This window comes from Kogia breviceps, chromosome 3 (assembly GCF_026419965.1).
Source record: "Kogia breviceps isolate mKogBre1 chromosome 3, mKogBre1 haplotype 1, whole genome shotgun sequence".
Taxonomy (NCBI): domain Eukaryota; kingdom Metazoa; phylum Chordata; class Mammalia; order Artiodactyla; family Physeteridae; genus Kogia; species Kogia breviceps.
The window spans coordinates 1,594,345-1,609,230 of NC_081312.1; the positions used below are offsets into that span (position 1 = coordinate 1,594,345).

The 14,886-nt window shown below is 68.1% G+C and overlaps 1 protein-coding gene across 4 annotated transcripts in view; it reads right to left on the reverse strand.

Annotated features, from left to right (window-relative positions):
- Positions 1–8,363: 8,363 nt before the first annotated feature.
- KIF26A (kinesin family member 26A) overlaps positions 8,364–14,886 on the reverse strand; it is a 42,505-nt gene continuing 35,982 nt past the window's right edge. For all 4 annotated transcript variants that reach the window (XM_067027651.1, XM_067027652.1, XM_067027653.1 and 1 more), the window contains 5 exons: positions 11,626–14,494; positions 10,459–10,664; positions 10,327–10,347; positions 9,807–9,957; positions 8,364–9,611 (listed from right to left, as the gene is read on the reverse strand). In XM_067027651.1, coding sequence (XP_066883752.1) covers positions 9,430–9,611; positions 9,807–9,957; positions 10,327–10,347; positions 10,459–10,664; positions 11,626–14,494 — 3,429 coding nt within the window. In that variant the 3' untranslated portion in view covers positions 8,364–9,429. The remainder of the gene's footprint in view (positions 9,612–9,806; positions 9,958–10,326; positions 10,348–10,458; positions 10,665–11,625; positions 14,495–14,886) is intronic.

Here is a 14,886-nt window from a genome sequence, read left to right on the forward strand (position 1 = left end):
AGAAAAGAGCACAGCAGGGGGGCCAGCAGGGAGATGGGACCGGGAGATGCACCCCCCGCCCCGGTTCCTGGGTCTTGGAGGAGGGGTCACCTACCGGGCCGCCCAGCACACAGCCATCTGCTTTGCTGCTCTGAGACAACCCCACCCCAGTCCTGGGGACCAGGAGGTGTGATTTCGGGGCCTCCCTCAGGCTGGGGTTTCCAGGCCCAAAGGGCTCGAGAACGGGAGTCCCCAGCTGGAGCTCACCAGGCCCTGGGGGCACCTCAGCCTCCCCCCAGCACGACACAGCCCAGAACAATCCATCCTTGGGAGATCCCAGGCCTCCCACTGTCCGGTGCACCCCTCTGAGTAGACCAGTGCAGGGTCCAGAGGCTTGAGAGACACATGAACATCTAGGCTCACGTCCCTGAAAGGGTCGGTCCCACCCGGCCTCCAGAAAAGCCGGGAAACCCCCAGAAGGCCCCAGAAACCCGAGCCCAGAAGCGGATGCAGGGAGCAGAGATGCCAGCCCACAGCTGCCTGAGTGTGGCCCTGAAGCCCAGGCAGGCAGGGCCAGGAGGTGCCTGACCCCCAAGGATAGGCTCTGGGTCACTGAGTGCTCCCTCAATCCCCCTCACCGCCACCCTGAGGGACGGCCTGCTTATCCTCTTCACTTTCCCAGTGAGGGGACTGAGGCTCAGAGAGGTGAGGTCACACCCTCGCCCAGCATCACACAACAGGAAGTGCAGGAACTAGGCCACAGGCCTGGCTCTGTCCTGCTCCAGAAACGGAATTGGGGCAACGCCGTGCTTCCTGGCTGTGGGAGGGACGCCCGCCGGCATGTGCATGAGACCAGCCTTTTGTGACAGGCGCAGCCGCTGAGTGTGTTGGCTGAGCCTGGATCCCCCCCGAGGAAGGTCTCAGGCTCAGCCAGCAAGAGCCACCGGCAGACTGTCACTAAGAGAGGCGAGAGCAGGGTCCCCCGTCTGCAGGGCGGTTTAGGGATCAGGACCGCAGAAATGGACCACACGTGTAGGCGGCGGGTGGTCCTGAAGTCAGGAGCGGCCAGCAGGCCTTGGCGCACAGCGGGCCCCGGTCAGCTCTCTTCCCTGCGGCCCATCCAGGCAACGGCCACCCAGGTACCCAAAGGGGCTGAGGTTCTTGTCGGGGTTGGAGGCCGGGGGCTTGATGGGAGCTCAAGGAGGGGTTGGTGAGACAGGCATGGAGGCTCAGCGGATTCCAAATGTGTCCTGCCAGGACAGTCACCGATGCGAGGTGACCAGCAGGGACCGGCAGGTGACATCACAGCTAAGCGGGCCCCCAGGCAGGTCAGCTTCCCAGCCCACGGCTGCCACTGAGCACCCCCTCGGGAGACCTGCAGGGCCCTCGTCAGAGGCCGACCCTTACGCTGGACCCAGCACCCTGCTTCGAGCGCGGCCCCGCCCCCCCCTCCATGGGCCGCCCCTCCCCCTTGGCTCCGCTCATCCCTGCAGGAGCCCCGGAGCTCGGCACGTCGTTAGCACTGTGTCCACTTCTGGGCAAATCCAATCACCCAAAGATGAGCAGCGAGAAATGGAGCCGGGCCCTCTGCTCCTGGGGAGGAGACAGCAGGCCCCCCGGGGGCTGGAGCGACAGGGAAAGGCCCCGGGGGGAGCCTGGCTTTCGGGGTGTGCCGCGCACCCTAGGTGGGTGGGGCCGAGACCGTGAGTCAGCCCCGCCCCGACGTTAGAACAACAGAGGCGGGCGCTTGCCGACACAGGTGAAGAATTGTGCGCTCGGAGCCCCTGTCACCCTCGCTATGGCCTTCTTGCCCTGTTTTGGAGGTGGTGCAACCCCAGGTGCAGAGCTGGGCTTCGCACCCAGGCTTGGTGCCAGAGCCCACCTGTAACCCTGACGCTCTGCGGGGAGCTTTGGGAAGCACAGCACAGGACGCCCTCCTCACATCTCCAGGCTCCAGGCCACACCCACGGATCCCTCCTGCCCCCGCGCCCAGAAAGCCCCGGCTCCCTGCTGCAGGACCTGCGTCTCCATCTTCTGTCCCCCTTGGCTCAACCCAGCCCGGGCTGGGCACACAGGGCTTGGGAAGCCCCCACCACTGACTGTGTCCCACGAGAATTCCTTCCTGAAGCCAAACCGCAAGGACGTGGAGGAAGCACCAGCCTCTGCTCGACCTCAGTCTGGGGCCCAGATGGCGGCCGATCCGGGCCCGGCTCAGGGGACACACTGTGGCTGGTGGGTGGGCGGGCGGGGCCGGCTCAGGCTGTAGACAATCCCCGTCCAGTCCCGAGTTCCCGGCCGAGGCTCATCCTGCCGCGTAAAGATGCCCTCCAGCCCTGGGACGGCACAGGCAGGCCCACAAAACAGCACCAGGCACAGCATTTAGAGCATCACGCCTCCGCCACGCGGATCAGCCTCCCCAGGCCACCGAGGCTGCAAGAAATACGGCCCCACGTCTCAGCTGCTGGAGAAACCGGAGAGATTTATTCCAGACCAAAGAGGTCTGTGTCCGCTGTCTGGGCGTCTCAGACGCAGCCCCGCAGTGGCTCCTTCCGCTGGAGGGGAGATCAAGGCACAGGAGGGGGACCTGCCCGGGACCCACAGTGTCGCTTCTGCCTCAGGCCCCATACCCAGGGGTCCGTTCTGGGGGTGCTCGGGTCACCAGTTGCTCCCAGGTTGGGAGTTTTCTCTCGGCGGAGCACCTAGGCCGTCTTCAGAGGACATTTGAAACCATTTATTAACCTGGACCGCGTTTTCCCAAATAGCCGAGAAAAGCAGGAGCCAGTGCGGGGAGAGGCTGCCTTCCTCCTGATTGGGGGTGTGGGCAAATGGCGGTCCCTGGAGACGGCTGGAGGCGGTGGGCAGGCCCGATGACCGATAGGAGGAGGCCTGGCCGCCCAGGGGGTGGGCGGCTTGTCCCAGCTGACCTCACAGTCCCCAAGTGATGAGAGCGTGAAGGCGGGTACGGGGTGACCTCGCTCTGGAGCCGCCCTATGGGTTCTCAGGGGGCGTCGCTACCCCTTCTCCAGCCCCGGGGCCGGGCCGGGTGGCGAGGTCACACCAGCTACTAGACCTGCATTGTCGGCACTGAGGCTGCAGCCCCAAGCCCTCCAGCCAGCAGGCCGCCTCCTGGGTCAGCCACTGAGTCCACTGGGAGGCCCAGAGCCCGGCACCCGGCCTTGGAGGAGACGGACCCAGCCTCGGGCAACCCCCAAGGACGCCATGACCACTCCCAGATCTCCAGGGCTGCTCAGAGGTGGGGCCTGGGTGCCTCCCCGGCACAGTCCCTGTCCCCCGGAGCGCCCCTCCACTCAGGGAGCCCCAGGAGGGGACCTAGGCTGACTGCTCCCCCCACCTGGGCACTCAGAGACTGCAGCGCCCCCAGGGCCTCAGCCCTCACAGCTGTCATTTCAGGGGCTCAGGGCCTCCCAGGGCTGCAGACCCAGGCCCACGGGCACAGGACGTCCAGTGGGAGGCTGCTGAGGACGCTGTGGCCACCGACACAGAGTCAGCAGAAAGTCCAGGCCAGGCGGGCCGGGGCGGGGCGGGGGCCCCAAATCTGCCACCGGATGGCTGGTGGGCCGCCCATTCCAGACCGGGCCACCTGGGGAGGGCACAAGGGCCTCCATGCAACCGTCGAGGACTTTAAAAATGACTCCGGCCAAATGCAAGGGCTGCCAGTGGCCAAAGCTGGAGGGATTTTAGTAACAAAATTAAGTAGTATTGGATTATAACCCGAAGTATAAAACAAATATCCGCAAGTCCATACCAGTAGATGTAAGTGATGGTATAATTAACAGCTCACTTGTGTAGGATAATTACAAATCATTTACGTAAGTGCCACCACCCTTTCACGGTGTTGCCCTGGGTGGGACCCTGGACCAGAAAAAGGACATTAGGGAAAATCTGAACAAAGAATGGACTTCAGTTAATAATAATTATCATTATAACAAATGTACAACACCACACTAGTGTAGGATGTTAATATCAGAGGAACCTGGGTATGAGGTATATGGGAAATCTCTGTACTATCTTCTGAATTTTTCTATAAATCTAAGATAAAGTTTATTTTCGAAAGGTGATTCTGAAACAAATACAGGATAGCAGGAGGCTAAGGTTTAGTGCAGCTGGGTGGTGGGTACATAATGAAACTCTGTGCTTGTCTCTGTGGGGGTTGTTTCTCTAGGTAAAGAGGGGGAGGGGGAGGGGAAGGGAGGGGAGGGGGAGAGGAGAGGAGGGGAGGGGGAGGGGAGGGGGAGGGAAGGGGAGGGGAGGGGAGGGGAGAGCAGAGCAGGGGGAGGGGAGGGGAGGGGAGGGGGAGGGGAGGGAGGAAGACATACATTCATGAAGGCCTCCAGGCCTGGCTACCAGGCCCGCCTTTGTTTGGAAGGCTGAGCAGAGCATTGGTGGTTTTTAATCTGGGATGACGTAACCTGGTCAGAAGGAAGTTTGAGGAGTACACCCTCTGGCTGCCCAAGGCTGGAATGGGGCGCGGAGGCGGGTGGCCCCCCGGGCAGGGCAACAGGCGCAAAGGGAGGGCCCCCAGGGCAGGCTCCAGGTACAGCACCTGCGGAGGCCCCACCCCGGCTCCCACCCCCTCCCAGAAGAGCCCTCCCCAAGACCTCCAACGTCCCCGTGCGCCCACCTGCCCCTGTGCCAGGCCACACTGGACTCCAGGTAGAGGGAGACGCAATGCCCCTTGGCCCTTCGCCCATCTGGTAGGGAGATAGTCCCTGGGCCTGGGGGCTGGGGGGCACAGGCCTTCCAGGGTCCCCAGCCCTGAGTTCCAAGTGGGGAGGGGCCTCCCTGAGCTCTTGGCTGCTCCAGCCCCACCCCCACGCCCTCACTCTACAGCTGACCCACAGGAAGCCGAGCTTCTTGGCCAGCCCAGGGAATTCCTTCCCGGCCCCCTCCCAGCCTCCTGGGTTTCCTGTGTGGAAACGGGCCCTGGATCCCGCCTCAGTAAACACAATATCTGGAGGGAGAAGTCACCCTTCGAGCTTCCTGTTTGCTGGGAGCAGACTCCAGGGCCAAGGCCCGGCCCCGGGGGCTCCGGCCACCCTGTTGGAGCAAGTAGTGGGGTCTCCACCCGTGAGACAAACCCTCCCCCACCCAGGGCTGCAGGGACATCCCACTGGGGGCCTCGAACTCCCCTGGGACCAGGAGGCCAGGGATCCCAGGCGAGTGTCATGCACCCCAAGACAGGTCCTGCACGCACCCCTGGATGGCACCGTGCACCAGGAGGCCGGCCAGGGGGTTTGGCACTGGGGGGAGACCCAGGGGCGGGACAGACGCCCGGCCACGAGCACACAGACGGTGGCATAAACAGGCGGGAACCGAGGCCGCTGCTCTCCGCTGCCCCTGCCCCAGACCTCAGGAGAGCACCAGGTGCCCCCGGGGGGCGGGGGGCGGTGGGCGGTGGGTCACTGCTGTTTATTTAGGAGCCGTCGCTCCACCCCGTCAGGCTACAGGGCTCAGGCCGAGTGGGAGCCCCACAGGGGCAGCTGACGTGACCTCACCCCCATTTCCCAGGGAGGACACGGGTCAGGAGGGAACAAGGCCCCACCGCTGGCATCACTGGGGCCAGAGCCCAGGAGGCAGGTGGCCCCGCGGGCAGAGAAGGGCCCAATGCAGGCAAGAAGCGTGTTGCAGCCCGGGCTCCAGAAGGCGGTGGGCGCTCGGCCAGGCTCCCACACCTCCGCTGACGCTGCTCGCTCCCTCCCGCCACCATGCCCACTGCTGCCACCCCCCCCGGGGCCACGGCTTGGGTGACCACAGGAGGAGGCTCAGAGGACCGAACGCTCACTCTCCAAGATCCAGACTCTTCTCCTGGCGCCTGAGCACTGGGCGGGGGTCAGCAGGCCCCTGGGTCCAGATGAGGCCCAGGAAGGAGTGGGCAAGTCTCCCCCGGGGGCCGCGGGCCAGGTTCTCAGTCCCGCCCCCCCAGCCCGCCCCTCCTCCCTGGCTCAGGCCTGTTCCCAGCCTGGTAAGGCCCCCGCCCCTGGTCACCCAGCCCAGTCCGACGCCCCCCCCCCGAGCCCCGCCTCCCCACGTGGCCTCCTGGTGCCCAGGGCTGGGGCGGGGGGCCGGCGGAGCAGGCCTGAACTCACAGTGAGTCAGGCGGGCGCCTTGGAGGCTGCAAGAGACCTCGCCTGGGTGGGCTCATGCCCCTGTCCCGAGCGGCCCAGGCAGCCCCCACCCCTTGCTTCCACCCCAGACTCCACCGGGAACGCTCCTCTTCCTCCCCTCCCGGGAGGAGGGACCCGCCCCTCTGGGCGTCGGCTTCTGCAGATGTTGAATGAGAAGGATGCCCACAGACCCCCGCCCGTAGCATGACAGGGGCCTTGCTCAAGGAGCTGGGTCCCGCGCCGCTGCAGCTTTCCCATCTGTAAAATGGGCATTCTCGTCCTCACAGCTGCTCCCCCGCTGGGCTCCCAGCCCGTAATGACAGGGCTGAGGGCTTTGATGGTCTGGACGGAAGACCACCCAGGCTCCCAGGCTGGCCCCAGGACAGGGGGTCCCCGTCCAGAAGAGCAGGCGCTGCCCTCCCGAGCCTCCCCTGGACTCTGCGAAGAGGGCTCCGCTGGCCCCAAAGCTCAACTGCCCCAGCCAGGGCCTGCCCCACAGAGACCCCCACCCAGGACAGGTGCTGGGCGGGGCTCCAGGAGGATGGAGGGCAGGAGGGGCCCCCTCGGTGAGAAGCAGGCTCTGGGCCCCTCAGTGACTGGGGTCGGGTAGGGGAGCAGGGGTCTCTACGCAGAAGAGAGGGACCCGCCCAGCATGCCCCACGCACCATCCCATCCCCCACACAGCCCAGGTGAGACGGTGCAGGGCACGGCCCTCGGAGCGGATCCCGGGCCCGCAGGCCAGCCCTGGTCCCTGGGCCTGGAGCCCTGGCCCCTCAGGGTGGAAGCGCCACCCAGCCAGGCCAGCACCTCCACCCCGCAGGGTCCGACCCTGGATCGCCAGATCCACGGACCAGGGGGGCTTCTCAGCCCCTCCCTTCAGATAACAGGTCCTGAAAGGATCTGTCTCCCCATCCCACCCCAAGTCCCCCCACACCTGTCCCAACCCCCCAGAACCCCCCAAATTCAGTGACAGAGAAGAAGGCTTGGGAGGCATCCGGCTGGCCTCGGAACAGAGAGGGAGGGCCTGCAGGGTGGGGAGGGGGGTCCAGGGTCCTGGTGCCTCTCGCCCGACATGCAACCCCGATCCCAGGGGCCCCAAATGCCGTCGACAGCAGAGAGCAAGGAGGCAGCCCAGGGCGGGGGGCTCGGTGTGGGTGGCTCTGGGGCTGGACCACGGGGGCCAGACGGCCACACAAAGGACCGGGCCTGTTTGAGGACAGGGAGGGTCCCGGGAAGCATCTTGAGAACGGTTAAGTGCTCTCGGTCTTGGACCTGCTTCTGTCCCGGAGGGACGCTCCTTGAGGCGAGGCCTTGTTCACTTGTTCGCTCGTTCATTCATCCAGCATGCGCCCCCGGGGCCCCCCCGGGGTCCAGCCCTGTGCCCGATGAGGGGGTGCGACCAGGACTCAGACCCCACCATGCCCCCCGAGAGGCCCCATCGAGGCCGGGAAACAGGCTGAGACCAAACAGGGTGTGACGCGCCGGGTGGATGCAGCCCCGGGCAACCAGGCCACCAAGGAGGGGCCCCGAGACTCGCCGCCCGGAGGGGAAGTCCCAGGCATGCGTAGGGGCTGCGAGAGGCCCGGCTGGCTGGGAGGGGCCTCGAGGTGCCCGCGTGGGTGCCTGCGGCGGGGACACCCACATGGGGTGGGGGCGGCAGCCAGGGAGCGTCCAGGGCCATCAGGTAGGGCGCCCTGAGCACAGCAGAGAGGGGCGGAGTGGGGAGGGTGGCTGTGCTGGGTGGGGACCCCCTCCAGCTCAGGGCTCTTGCACCTTGACGTGCCCGTGGAGTGTCTGCTCGTCTACCCCCTGGCAAGGCAGGTGGGGGTCTCCCGAGGGGTCACCATGGCCGCTGCCAGGATTTCCCCAGCTAACATAACCTCTGGGAAGGGGGCCAGGAGCCCACCAGAAAACGCTGCTTCCCATCAGCCCAGCCCCTGCCCCTGGCTCCCTGCCTCAGGACCCCAAGAGCCAGGCGACTCAAGACCGAGTGGCCGGGGAGGGGGACAGAGTGGAGATGGGGGCTTGAATCCCAGGCCGCGGGAGGACCTCCTCCCGGTCAGCGCCTCCTCGCCTACACAGCTGGTCCCTGCAGGGGCTGCTGTAGGGTTTGTGAGCAGAGGGAGAGCAGCAGGGTCCCCCCCGGGAGGCTGCCCCCGACCCTCTGATCCCGTGGACGCGTTCCCTCCAACGTTCTGCAGCCCCCGGGCCCCAGGACCCTCAGAAGGCTGCACGCCCAGTGAACTCAGGGGCCTCCTGAACAATGGATGCATCTTTTATTCACAAATAAAAGCTGTAGCAAGATGTTATCTACACATTTGTACAGAGGCTTGGACAGCCCTAGAAAATACATGACGATCAGAAAACAGAACCCGTAGTGACGGGAATGTCCCGCTCGTCAGCAGGCCCACCCCTGGTCTACATTTGGCAAGACGTGCCTCCCCAGGACCCTCGCCCTGCTTGGGGACCCCCCAGAAAGAGTCCGGCCGGAGTGACACCTTCCATAGAAAACCATAAAAACATAGATTATTTGTCTTCAAATTCCGACTGCAAATACCTCATTTATAGGCAAAACGATATAAAAATACAAAACCTAACAGAACCTTTACAAAACCCTCACCCCCCCACCCCCCCAATTTTTGTGTGTGTTGGTTTGTTTTTTGCTTGTGGTTTTGGTAAGAATTCCTGCCGTGGAAGAAGGCGCCAGGTGCCTTCAGCTCAGCCCTTGGGCGCCGCCCTCCCGGTGACCTCAGAACAGCGCAGGTCCTGGGGAGAGGAGGGTCGGCCATCCCCGCCTGGAAGACCCCACCGGTTCAATCTGTGCAGAGAACACATGCAGGCCGAGGGTCTGCAGACCACCAAGGCGGGCTCTGCTGAGAGGGAACAGCTATGAAAGAAGAGCAACCCTGAATCCTAAACCAGAGCCCGGAGAGCCCGGGGCTGTCTTGCTACATGGAACTGCCTGGCTGTCAAGAAGGCGCGTTCAGATCAAACAGTCGGGCCGGCGGCCCCAGCGCACCGTCTGCTGGTGTCTTGAGTCCTTAGCACCAAACGCGAAAAGGAGAGAAATCCAGTCCCAGGTTAAAGGCACTTGCGTTGCTGTCCGGGGGCGACAGTCTCCCCGTGTCCTGCTCACTCGCTCCTCCGTCCACGTGCTCGGCCGGCCCCTCCCCTGCCTCACGCGCCATCGCCTCCCAGACCCGCGGGTCCCCGCTGGACCCTCCGCTTCCTCGTCCCGCCACCCCTGCCACATCCTCGCTCCATCCCGTCCCGTCCTCGCGCCCACGACACCCCCGTGCCCTCCCCCGTGTCCCAGTGCCCGGCCTCAGACGTCCACCTCCCGCGGCCCCGGGGCAGCAGCGGCGGCGGCGACGCTGATGTCAAAGCAGGTGACCATCATGACGCGGGCCTTGCACAGATTCACGCACTGCTCCAGGGCGGCCGTGGCGCGCTCCAGGGCCGCCAGGTACTCGGCCGACTCGGGCTCCAGCTCCGGGTCCACCTCGACTGGGGACGGACGGCAGACCGCTGGTCAGGCCGCGGTCCCCGCAGGGCCCAGGAAGTGCTTCTCTCCCTCCCAGCCCCTGGGTCCCCACCTGGGGCAGGGTGAAGTGGCGGGACTGGGGCGCAGGTGGGGGCGCGGAGCCTGGGGTCCTGCACCTGCGCCTCCCGGGTGTTGGGGGGATGAGCGGGGAGACTCACAGTGCTCCAGCCAGCGGCCGGGCTCCACCATCAGCCGGCCCTGGGTCTCAGCCAGCTCCTCGCGGAGCGCCTCTCGCTTGGCCCACACCTCCTGCAGCCGCTGCAGCCGACGCTCGGCCAGCCGCAACTTCGCACTGACGCACGCCGGGCCCTGGGCGGCGGGGACGGCGGCGGGTGGGCTCAGGCACGGCGGGCGGCCTGCTCAGCCCAGGGGCTCTGTGAGCCTCGCTCCACCCCCTGGGCCCGGGCAGGCGCGCAGCGGGGCCTCAGAGGCGGGCAGGGGCAGGACCTGGGCCCCTCCTGCCCGAGGGGGCTCACGCCACGTGCTCCCAAAGCAACCCGTCCCTGTCTGGAACCCGGGCCCAGGACGAGTGGGCACGGCGGAGGGAAGGACGCCCACACCCTGGCCTAACTCCAGGGCACAAGAGCGGTGGCCTCAGGACCCCTCCAGCCCCCCACTCGGCCCACAGGGGCCATCAGGAGATGCCAGGGGTTCAGGGCCGAGCGGGGCCTTTCCTACCTTCTCTGCATTCTGGGAGGGCTGTGGACAAGAGGGCAAGGTGAGGTCAGTGGGCGGTGCTGCCACACCCCAGGGGCCCGCCCTGCCCTCCCAGGACCGCCCCCCCACCCCCCAGACTGCCCCAGCCCCGACCTCGGCCGGGTCCTCCCTCGGGGGCAGGCAGTGCCGCTGCAGGCGCTCCACGTCATCAATCTCGTACACCTTGATCTCGAAGGGTTCCTTCAGCGAGCCAGCCAGGGGCAGCGGCAGATCCACCCACTGGCCGGGGAGGCTGGGCTTGCGGCCCAGGGCAGCGGCATCAGGCAGCGGGGCGGGAACCAGCCGTCGCCGCTGCAGACCTGCGACAGAAAGCCGGGCGCTGGGGGAGCAGAGGCCAGGCCCCAGCCCCCAGCCCCGGACTGAGGGGGGGCGCTGGGCTGCGGTTCTGACAGGCAGAGCCCACGGGGGCCCTCCCAATCCTGAAACGCTCAGCCTAGTGCCGGCCGGAAACCCGGCCACCCCGTCTGCCCAGTGGAACAGATGGGCTCCTGTCCCCCAGCCCCTCCCCCAGCCGCCTCCAGCCTGGACGGCCACACCCTCCCTACTGGACAGCAGCCTCAAGGTCACACCCGCCAGCCCCGGAGGCAGTCCTCCGACACCCTAAGGGGCCACGCCGCTTCCTAATCGCCATCGCCTCTACCGCCACCGCCCCCGGACAGACTCCTAAGCCAGGCCCGCGCTTGTGGCACCACCCACATCTCCCAGCACACCCCTCCCTGCTCCCCACGAAGGCCTCCTGCTTTCCCAGCCCACCTTCGGCCAGGGCGTGCCTCCCCCGCCCCCCGGGAGGACATCAGCCAGTGGCCGAATCCCCCCAGCCTCGCACAGCACGAGAACCAGGCCCACCCTACCCGGGTCCCCAGAGACGGAAGGTCCAGGGGGTGGAGGCAGGAACAGCACAGCAGGGGGCTCCCAGGCGGCTGGGCACCAGCCCGGCGGGTGGGGGAGCACCGGGCTTGGAGCCCCAGACCCGAGTCTTCTCCCAGCTCCCCACGCCTCAGCAGGGCGCCCCGTGTGGGCCCACCCCCGTCAGCCCGCTCTGGGGGCATGGGGGCCAGCCTCAGAGGCAGCGTGGGATCAGAGGAGGGCACACGCTGGGTGCGTCTTCGGACGGTAGGGGCTGCACACACCTACAGCCTGAACAGCCCCAGGCACGTCTGTGAAACCGCCGAGGGCCGCCTGCACTGGGATCCGCGACGGTGGCGCCCAGCCGTCAAGTGCGGCCGGGCCGGGGCCCTGCAGGGGCTGGGCCACACCCACCTGTGGCCCTCTTCTTGGGGGACTTGAGGCTGCGGGAGCGGGCGCCCGGGGACGCGGCCCCACCGTCGCTCATGGAGTCGGGGGCCGAGGAGGCGCTGCCGGTGGCCTCGCTGTCCCGCAGCATGCTCTCGTAGCCGCTGCTGCCGCCGCTGTGGTAGAAGAGGGCCGTGCGGCCCATGGCGGGCGGGAGCTCCCCGCTCAGCACACTGCTGTTGTCGCTGCCGTGGCCGCTGCTGTAGCGCTGCGGCCGCCGCGGGGCCGTCACCTTGCTGTACGGAGAGGGCAGCACCGGGCCCGCGGGCGGCCGCTCCTCCGCCACGTTCACGCCGCTGTCGTTGCCGCTGTCCGAGTCGGCCGAGCCCCACGAGGGGCCACTTCGGCCGTGGCCTCCGCCGGCCGCCAGCTCGTTGACACGGCTGTGGGCGGCCCGGAGCGCCTGCTTGGTCCCCATGATGGTGCCCCGGCTGGCCTTGGCCGCAACGCAAGGCACCGCTCGCGGGGTGACCCTGGGGCCTGTCACCGGGCCCCCGGGGCTCCTGCCCGCCGCAGGGGCCAGCGGCTTCACTGAAGCACCCAGAGCCCTGGACCCGCCTGCCGCCGGGCTGCGGCCCTTGCATCCACTGGTGGGGGGCTTCGGGGCCCCCACGCCCTTGGCCGGGCTGCTCCTGCAGGCAGGAGCGGACCCAGGCGTGGGGCTGGCGGGAGGCACGCCCAACCTGGGCACGGCCCGGGCTGGCCTCGCGGGGCCTTCCCTAGCCTTGCTGCTGCCATGCGCCAGGCCCTCCTCGCAGCGCTCCAGAGACCCGTGAGCGGCGGGACGGCACCCTGCCTCTGCCTTGCCAGCCCGGGCCTTCAGGCTGGACGTGGCCCTGGGGATGGAGTGGTCGGCCCGGCCGCCGGGCCTGGCCTCCCCCTCCCCTCGGAGGAAGGCAGCAGCCCCGGCCCAAGCCAAGCTCCCGGCCTGGGGAGGGGCCGGCGCTGGGCCGTTCTTGTGATCCAGGCTGGACCTGCGCACCGGCGGGGCTGGGGGGGCCGCGCCCCCGCCGGGCCGCGGGCAGAGGTCCCCTTTGGAGGCCACACTCTTCTTGCTGCTGGAGGCGGCCTTTGGGCTGCCCAGGCAGGCCGCTGCCTCGGCGTCCCCGAAGGACGTGGAGGGCGTGGTCACGCCCAGCGTGGTGGCCCCCCTCCGCAGCGGTGGGATCTGAGCCACGGCCTCTGGCCTGTGGGCTGCCCTGCCCACCTCACAGCCATCCGCCACCCTCCGGGCACAAGACAGCATCGGGGCCAGGCTGGGGGCCCTGCCGGCAGAGGCCAGGGGCAGCGGGCCACATTCGTCCGCCCGGAGCAGCCAAGGGTCCTCGAAGAGGCCTCCAGGGCCAGGCGGGCCCGGGCCCGGGCGGGGGCAGCCCACGCGCCTGGCCGCTGAGGTAGTCCTCGGTCTGCGGGGAAGGCTGGAGTGGATAGTCGGTGCCGGGGCGGCCCCCCGTGCAGACGTGGCGCGGGGCTCCCGGCCACTTCGGCTGGCAGCTGCCGTGGCCTCCTCCGTGGGACAAGGACTCTGGGCGGGGCCGGGACTGTCGGGCCTGTCGTGCTCTGAGAACCGAAAGCTGCTGTCCTCCAAGGAGCCGTCCAGGATCGGGGAGCCCAGAGGGTCAGGCCCCGCCGGCGAGCCGGGGCCGAAGGGTTCGGGGCTGGGCCGCGAGGGAGGCCGCGGGGCGGGGCCGAGGCTGTCGGCCGTGCACACGCTGACCTCGCTGAGCCACGAGCTGATGGAGGAGCCGTGGCTGCCGCCAGCCCCGGCTGCCCCGTCCAGGGCCCCACCGGGGGCCTGCGAGGTGTACGCGTCGAACTCGTCATTAATGCTGCTGATGATGCTGACCGGCCTCGAACCCGAGGCCAGGGCCTGCAGGGAGCAGTCGCTGCCGAGGCTGGCCAGGCTGGAGGGGCGCCCAGGGCCGGCCAGCCCCCCCAGGGACAGCTCCTCCACCAGCGTGAACACCAGCTCGTCCTCGCCGTTGAGCTCCACGGGCTGCTGCAAGGTCACCGTGGTGGTCAGCAGGCCCCGCTCCAGACGATGGCCGCGTGCGGATGGGCGGGGGCAGCCCTCCTGCCCACTCATGCCCACGGGGGGTGTCCGTACCACACCCACGCCGTCGGCTCCCCCAGGCTCCTCTGGGGCCCCGCCGGCTTCCGGCTGCCGAGGCCGTGGGGGGGCCGTGCTGGGCAGCGGCCTCCTGTCTCTGGCCCCCGTGGCCTTATCCGGCACCGGAGGCTCAGGCCCGGCACTGCCGTCCTCTCTCTGGTCACCACCAGCCTTGGAGGGCTCCGGGGCCCCCCGGTGGGTGTTTGGGCCGGGGCTGCCGCGAGGCGTGCTGGCGGCCAGCGGGGAGCCCACGGCTTTCCTGGGGGTCACAGCCTCGGGCAGCGAGGGCTTCCTGCCCCCACGGGCCGGGCCGGCCTGGGCTCCGCTGGTGCCGCCCAGGTCTCCCGGGGGGCCCTCGCTGCCGTGGATGCACTCCAGCCGCTCCTGCAGCTCCGCAAAGGTGCTGCAGCGGAAGTGGTCAGCGTCGCGCGGGCCCTGGGAAGGGTGGCGGCGGCTCAGCGCGGGGATGATGGGCACGAAGTCGGGGGGGCCCTCGCTGTCCGTGAGCTCGCGGTCCGACAGCGCTGCCCCCCCCGGCCCCACGTAGATGACGGTGTCACAGGACTGCTCGCTGCTGGATGAGTAGTCGGGGTCGCCGGGCGAGCGGGGGGCCGGGCGGCCGGGGTCCGGGGCTGCGGAGCGCGGGTGGAAGGGTCGCAGGTGCGGGGGGCGGCGGGCACGGCCTTCCTCGCAGGAGCTGTCCCCACCCGAGGAGCTGGACGCGTACTGGGGACGGAGCAGGCCCACCTGAGCGGCCTCCCCGCCTGCCCCCTCTTCCCCCACACCCCAGCCACACACACCACGCTCCGGTGAAGGAAGCGACAGCGCAGCCACCAACCGTGTCCTACCAAGCGCTGGACCGACCGGCACAAAAGGTCTCGGGCCCCGAACGTAACCGGACCTCCTCAGCAACTTCCAAGGAAGTGTTAAGCCGAGTCACAGGGGGCAGAAAGCACGTGCCCTCAGCACGTGGCGAGTAAGTGCAAACCCAGGACTCAGACCCAGAGCACCCCGGGGTGCCCCTAACTCCACCCTCTGGCCCGACAGAGGGCTGCCTGGGGCATGCCCTGCTGGGCCAGGCCTGGGAGAGGTGCAGGCCGCGGGCACCCTCCCAGGCT